Genomic DNA, 8,186 nt, shown 5'->3' on the forward strand with positions numbered 1-8,186 from the left:
TAAACAGTGTATGCTGGCAGCTAAAACCCCAAACTCAGTATAGAATATATATTCATTTGTAAAGTGAACTTTTGTAATAAGACAACATGGAAATAGTAAGGCTGGATGATGATGGATATTTATTCACACTTGAAATATTTAATATTTCTTGAGAGAGTTATCAGTTCTGTAGGAAATTCAGTGAGTTAGAGTTTTAGAATTTTCCTTAAAATAAGACTCCTGCAGTTTCTTTGGTACCTTCGGTACACAAGATCTTTTCCCACCCAGATCTCCTTCTTCTTTCCACCCTACTCTTCAGCTTTACTCAGACTTGATCCAAATCTATCTTAACTTTACAGAAACCTTCTCTTCCCCCAGGGCCTAGACATTCATTTGTTCACTACTAATTAGAGACTTTACCTTAGAAATATAACAATAGATATTTTAGTTATTGTTTGTTATTTTTCTTCCTATAATATATTATTTACTGTACTATAGCCTTGTTCAACACTATTGTTTCAATGTATGAATCTGCTGCTTAAAGAAGATTTTATTGTTATTGCTGTTATTGCCAAGTCTGGTTTAGCCATGGTAGGGATGGAATGACTTAGTTCCCATTCCTGGTACAGAGACAGTTTGTTTGTATAATAATGTACAGACTTTCATGTTCTTTCTTTGAGAAATGTTCTCTGCCAAGGTTAATAATCCCATAATAATCAGAGACAGCACAAGTCAGGTAGACGAGGGTGTGGCTAATGTATTAACAAAAACGGTTAATCTGAGACAGCCGTTAAAGCTGTAGAAAAGAGCTCTAAAAACATGAGTTAAAAATATATATAATTTCTCAACTAAGCAAAATATAAGGATGAAGTATGAATTCTATAAGAAAATTCACAGATCCAAAAGAAGAAAAGCAGTTACACAATGAGCCAGCTTGCCAGAAATGTACTAGGGAAGGAGATAAAGATTTAGGGAGTGGTGCTTGTAAGGTAAAATCACACCCAGCAAAGTTTTTTTTTTTGTTTTTTTTTTTTTTTGTTTTTGTTTTGTTTTGTTTGTTTGTGCTTAGAGAGACCCGCAGATTCCTGAATTCAAGGTCAGCTGGGATGGAGGGAGTTTATGTTTAGGCACAGGTGTGGTAGGAACATCCATTTCTTTCCCCAGTTTCATGTTATAAGTGTCAAGATTGAGCTTAACTGTCCAGCTTTGCTTTGTAATTGGATCTTCTTGAGGAAAGGGTGTCAGTGGTCCGTGGAAGTCAGAAGAATCCCAAAGTAAAGCCTTGTATCTGGTGTTTATCTTCACCCTGAAGGACTTTATATTTGATAATTTCCAGTCAGACATTTTTCCTTTGGGAAATGTGTAGGAAGAAGTAGCAGGGCCAAAAGATTGATTATGTCACTGAATTTGTACATGGAATTAAAATGAAGGAGGATTTTGTGATATATTAAAAACTGGAATTGGGGGGCATTGGAAGAGTGAAGTAGAAACTTAATGCAATAGAAATTTCCAGGAATCTATAAGTGTGACCCCAAGTACAACTCCTAGAAATGCAGGATAAGGAGCCTGAACCAAACATCCAGTGGAGAGATTGGGACACAAATGCAGCCATAAAATCTTTGGCCAACAATTTATTCTGCCTACAAGATATGCAGGGGTTGGCCGGGTGTGGTGACACACACCTTTAATCTCAGTACTTGGGAAGCAGAGGATTTCTGAGTTCGAGGCCAGCCTGGTCTACAAAGTGAGTTCCAGGACAGCCAGGGATATACAGAAAAACCCTGTCTCAAAAAAAAAAAAAATCAACAAAACAAACAAAACAAAACAAAAGATGTATAGGGGTAAAGATGGAGCAGAAACTCAGGGAATGGCCAACCAATGATTGATTCAACTTGAGATGGAGCCACTGGTTCCACTCAACGGGATGGAGCCCACCCGATACTGCCCCAGAACCAGAGCCTTGATAGCCCAGAGACATAGAATAGAACCAAACATGACCAGCAAATAAAAAGTGAAATAGTTCCTAATGATATTCTGCTATACCAGAATGACATACACCAGCCAGAGCCTAGCATACATTAGAAAGGCTTCATCGAGCAACTGATGGACTCAGATGCAGAGACATTCAGCTAAACATTGGGCAGAGCTTAGGGAATCCTTTATAAAATGGGGAGGAATGATTGTAGGAGTCAGTCAGGTCAAGGACACCACAAGAAAATCCACATAATCAACTAATCAGGGCTCATAGAGGCTCATAGAGGCTCATAGAGATGGAACCAACAATCAGAGAGCCTGCATGAGTCTGACCTAGGTCCTCTGTTATGGCTGTATATCTTGATCTTCTTGTGAGACTCTTAACAGTGGGGGTTGGTGTTGTCTCTAACTCTTTTGACTGTTTCTTGGACCCTTTTCCTCCTACTGGGTTGACTTATTGAGCCTTAATATGGGGGGGGGGCTTACCTAGTCTTAGTGAAACTTGATATGCCATTTTTAGTTAATATCTCTGGGAGGCCTTGCCTTTTCTGAAGGGAAATAGGGTGTTAACAGATTTGGGTACATATAGGTTATAAAGATGGGACAAGAGGAGAGGAGCAAGGGGATGAAATTGCTGTTGGGATGTAATATATGAGAGAAGATTAAATAAACACACAAACAAAACCAAAACATCAAACAATTGTATACCGACATGGTGGTACAATTCTTTAATCCCAGCACTCAGGAGGCTGGGGCAACTGGATCTCTGAGTTCAAGGTCAGCCTCATCTACAGAGTGTGCTCCAGGACAACCAAGGCTACAAAGAGAAACCATGTCTTGGAAGGACAACAACACAAAATAAAATACAAAAAGGAAGAGCTGTATGGGGTTTTCACTGAATAACTATATCTTCAGTGGTCACCCTGTCCCCAAAACACAATTGCAACATTTTCCATGATTTCAGCAAGACTTTTTTTTTAAATCATTGCAAGAATTTGTAAGTGAAACTGTCTTTAGAGATCTCAACATCTCCACACCAGGCTATTTTTTGTGACCATTCATTTCTCTGTAAGTCTACCATGCCACTCTGACATCCTTTTCTTTCTTATGGCATTTTAATTGCTTCAGTGCCTTCAAAGAAGCCTGCTTCAGCTGACTGTTTGCTAGAATTAGGATAAATGAATGACAGCAAGGATACATGCATGAAATTATCAAACCCAAAATAAGTAGCAGTTTATTTTCATATTTTAAAAAGCTCACTGTTTCTATCAAAATCCCTATGAAATGCAAGATTAACAAGATAATAAAAGAAATTAAAACTTTCATGACTTTCACATGAACTTCTGTGTTAAGGCTTTTGAATCTTGAGACATACAACTGCATCTTTCTGTTGTGTTTCCAAAGTGAAATAGTTAATAGAAAGCATGTAATGATAGTCACCATAAAGAAGAATATAACTCCCAGGTTGAGAAGAATGTGGCTTACAATGAAATCATTCTTATAGAAGTGAAACTGCCAAGAAACATTTCTGTGTTGCTCTTTAGCTTTAAACATCTTCACTGTTTGTGGGAAAGCAATTGACCATGATATAAATAAGCATCCCAGGAGAAAGATAAATACTGTATTGATTCTTCTCTTCAAGCAGAAGAAGATGTAGTGAGAAAAATTTGCTATCTTCAGGAGATAGAAGAGGTTGAGGCTGGTGGCAAACCATATACTTGTGTGATTGGTAATTACCCATATGTAAGCAATCACTATAATGTGGGTATCAGAGGCAACCATATGTGGAGAAAACAATTTTAAATATCCATCAGAGATTATTATACATATTACACAGATTCTGCAAAGAGCCAAGCCTGTGAAAATAAAGCCAGCTGTGGAGAACTTCTGCCTGACACAGTTAATGCAGTTTGCATGCAGGATAAATCCATTTCCTAGAATTCCCAGAACTGAACCACTAGTTGCAAAACAAAGGAGGATTCCTTCTGCTACAGTCAGCATCTCTACAGATCCCTAAAGTTGCTTCTGCTGCAACTATAACAATTTTACCTTTTTTTTTTTTTTAACCTGCTGCAGAATGTTGCTTATAATGGAAGCTTGACAGATGAATGATGTTTTTCTTCTGTCTTTAAAGACTTCAGAGTGGCCCAGTAACGGCTTTTGGTGGAATCAGAAGTATCTTTAGGGAGTTCTCTCTGTTCTTTAAGTCTCAGACTGCTTATAGAATATGTGCAGACTAATGTCTTCTTTCAGTTTGTTAATAAGCAAATGATGTTTCTGTTTCATGGGTTTTACTTGGCCATTTGACACTGTTTTGCATTAAATGAACTGAATGGTGATACAGGACTGCTAGACATATACTGACAGGATCCAAACCAACAAAAATAGAACTGCACTTTATCCTTTTCTGTAGCAACTCTTTGTTAGCTGGGCTCGGTGGAAACCGCCTGAACCTTTAACCCCTCAGGAGACTAAGACATGGAAATCACTTAAGCCTAGGGGATCCAGACTGGTTTTTATAAGAGAGTGAGAGTTCACAAACAAAAATAAATTCACAAACTCTGAAAACTCCAACATCATATAAAAAAATAAACAAAAGGGTAAAAAAATATAATTTTAATTAGAATTATATTTCATTATTAAAATAATACATAGAGCACTTGAATAAACCACTCTTTTAAATTGATTAATTTTAATTAAAATCTAAATTTAGCTATGGGTAGGGTAAAATTTACAACTTTAAAAATGTTTTATATATTTTTATTGGCATATGTTCATTACATATAGGACTAGTTTCACAAAGACAGTTTCATTCAAGTATCATGATGTATATTCAGTTGATCTCATCTTCATGCAAATAACATTCTTGTTTATGTCTCAACAACATCTGTGCCTACATTTGAGGGGAAATGAATTCTATAGAGACTGAGATAATTTTAGTCTCACTAGCACTGTTTAACTCTTTCCTTCCCCCCTCGTCTTCATCAGTACTAATATTTTCTTTCTTGATGATGATAGACATTCTGAACAGGATGAGTTAGAAGCTGTCCTAACTAAGGAGGAGAAAGTTACAATGAAAGTTTCAAGCCATTGAAGACCTTTCTTATAGCCCTCTAAAATAGCAATAGGATGAGCTCTTACTGAAAAGCTTAACAAAGCAGCATTACCTCACCATTGACCTTAAAACAAAAATTGGTCCATTTTACTCTAATGATGGGGGTCAGTTAATTTACTTTACCATATATTTGTGTCTATTCTTTCATGACCAAATGGCTTGGGTGCTCTTCATTGGCTTCAAGCTTGGCAAAAATGTAAGAGATTCAACTAAACTTTACTAATTCAAAAAGTCAGTACCTTGACTTTTCAAGGTACTGGTCACTCTTCCACCTAGCTCTTTCAACTTTCAAGGAAATGTATAAGTTAAAAATCATTGTAAGAGAGGACCTTTCAATGTGGTAACAATGGGAACTAAGAACATTTGGTTAAGTTAGATGAGGTATATTTACATATTGACATTGTATGTTTATTCTTTATAAGAACATTTTGTGAAATCCTGCAATATTTTTTCCATTATCACTTTGGAACAGTAAAGACTTACAAACTATAATAGGATCTGTTATCTGGATAATGAGAGACTCTTGAAGAAAAAATAAAAGCAAACTTGTAAAACATGCATATTACTTAGAAATTATCAACTTCTGAAATTACTAATTGACTAAAAATATCTAAAATATTTTAAATTTAAAAATGTATGGGTTTATAGTACTCAGAGCATTAGGTAGAACAATAAGACAACAAAAAGAAATCAAGGGGATACAAATTGGTAAAGAAGAAATAAAGGTATCACTATTTGCAGATGATATGATAGTATACAAAAGCAACCTCAAAAAAAAAATCTACCAGAGAACTTCTCAGCTGATAAACAACTTCAGCAAAGTGGCCAGGTATAAGAATAACTCAAATAATTCAGTAGCTCTCCTTTATACAAAGGATAAACAGGCTGAAAACGAAATTAGGGAAAGAATTCCTTTCACAAAATCCACAAATAGTATAAAGTATCTTGGTGTAACTCTAACCAAATAAGTGAAAGACCTGAATGACAATAACTTCAAGTCTCTTAAGAAAGAAATTGATGATCTCAGAAAATGGAGAGAACTCCCATGTTCATGGATTAGCAGAACTAACATAGGAAAAATGGCTATCCTACCAAAGGTAATCTATAGATTCAAAGCAATCCCCATCAAAATCCCAACACAATTCTTCAAAGACATGGAAATAGCAATTCTTAAATTCATCTGAAAAGGTAAAAATCCCAGAAGAGCAAAAACAATTCTTAACAATAAAATAACAGCTGGAGGAATCACCATTCCTGACCTCAAGCTTTACTACAGAGGAATAGTGGTAAAAACTGGATGGTATTGGTACAGAAACAGACATGTTGATCAGCGGAATAGAATTGAAGACCCAGAAATAAAACCACACACTTACTGTCATTTAATTTTTGACAAAGGCACCAAAAATATACAACGGGAAAAAGAAAGTATCTTCAATAAATGGTGCTGGTCTAACTGGCTGCCTGTATGTAGAAGAATGAAAATAGAACCATATTTGTCACCTTAAAGCTCAAGTCCAAGTGGATCAAGAACCTTAGCATAAAACAACATATACTGAATCTAATAGAGGAGAAAATGGGAAAGAGTCTTGAACTCATTGGCACAGGGGGAAATTTCCTAAACAGAACTCCAATGGCTCATGCTCTAAGATCAAGAATCGATAAATGGGACCTCATGAAACTGAAAATCTTCTATAAGTCAAAGGACATAGTTGATAAGACAAATAGGCAACCTACAGATTGGGAAAAAATCTTCACTAACCTCACATCTGGTAGAGGGCTAATATCCAAAAAAAAAAAAAACAAAAACTCAAGAAGTTAATCACCAAAAAAACTAAACAACCCAATCAAAAAATGAAGTATAGAACTAAATTGAGAATTCACAACAGAGGAATCTGGAATGGCTGAGAGGCACCTAAAGAAATGTTCAAAGTCGTTAGTGATCAGAGAAATACAAATCAAAACGACTGTGAGATTCTACCTTACACCAGTCAGAATAGCTACAATCAAAACCTCAGGTGACAAAACAAGTTGGAGAGGATGTGGAGAAAGAGGAACACTCCTCCATTGCTGGTGGGATTGCAAACTGGTACAACCACTCTGGAAATCATCTGGAGGCTCCTTAGAAAATTGGAAGTAGATCTACCTGAACACCCAGCTATACCACTCTTGGGAATATATCCAAAATATGCCCCATCATGCCACAGGGGCACATGTTCCACTATGTTCATACAAGCCTTAATTAATCTGGGCCCTTGAGATCTTTCAAACACTGGACCACCAAACAGACAACATACCCCAGCTGATAGGAGGCCCCCAACACACATACAGTAGAGAACTTCTAGGTCTGTGTGCATTCAGAGACCCTCAACAGGTTGGAGGCCCAAGGGAGTTTAGAGGTCAGGTGGGATGGAGGGTGGGGGCATTCATGTGAAGACGGGGTGGGCTAGGGAGGAGGTGTGGGATGTAAAGCAGTTGGAGGATGAACAGGGAGGGGCGGGGAATGAAATATGGAGTACAAAATTGAATTACAAATAAAATTAAATTAAGAAAAATAAAAAAATAAAGAAAAAAATATATGAGTTTACAAAGATGTATGTAATCTCAAATACTGGATTTTCTTTACTTCTCTCCTTGCTTTTTCTATCCTTTTTGGTTAAGCCTTTTTTGGGTTTCAATCTATACTAGCTTATCTCCAGGGACAACCTCACACCACCAACCAGGCAGCATACACCAGGTGATATGAGGCCCCAAACACATATATAGCAGAGGACTGCCAGGTCTGGGTTTGGTCAGAAAAGATGCACCTAACCCTAGGGAACTGGAGGCCCCAGGGAGTTTAGTGGTATGGTGTGGTGGTGGTGGTGACATACTCATGGAATCAGAGGGCAGGGAGAGGTTGTGGGATGTGGAACGGTCGGAGGGTAGACTAGGAGGGGAATAAAATCTGGAGTGTGAAAAAAAATTAAATAAAATAAATAAAATTTAAAAATTGGATGATAATTTATTTATTTATTTATTTTTGTTTGGGATTTTTTAAAAATTTTTAATATTTTTTATTACATATTTTCCTCAATTACATTTCCAATGCAATCCCAAAAGTCCCCCATACCCCCCCCCC

General features: G+C 36.8%; 1 protein-coding gene across 1 annotated transcript; it reads right to left on the reverse strand.

Annotated features, from left to right (window-relative positions):
- Nucleotides 1–3,027: 3,027 nt before the first annotated feature.
- LOC110295562 (taste receptor type 2 member 106) lies at nucleotides 3,028–3,954 on the reverse strand. The gene has a single exon (XM_021164048.1). The coding sequence runs from the start codon at nucleotides 3,952–3,954 to the stop codon at nucleotides 3,028–3,030; it is 927 nt and encodes a 308-aa protein (XP_021019707.1).
- Nucleotides 3,955–8,186: the final 4,232 nt, after the last annotated feature.

The sequence above is a fragment of the Mus caroli genome, chromosome 6 (genome assembly GCF_900094665.2).
Source record: "Mus caroli chromosome 6, CAROLI_EIJ_v1.1, whole genome shotgun sequence".
NCBI lineage: Eukaryota > Metazoa > Chordata > Mammalia > Rodentia > Muridae > Mus > Mus caroli.

Coding starts and splice junctions, on each gene's coding strand:
- LOC110295562 (XM_021164048.1), bottom strand. CDS start 3,954: ATGCTGACTGTAGCAGAAGGAATCCTCCTTTGTTTTGCAACTAGTGGT.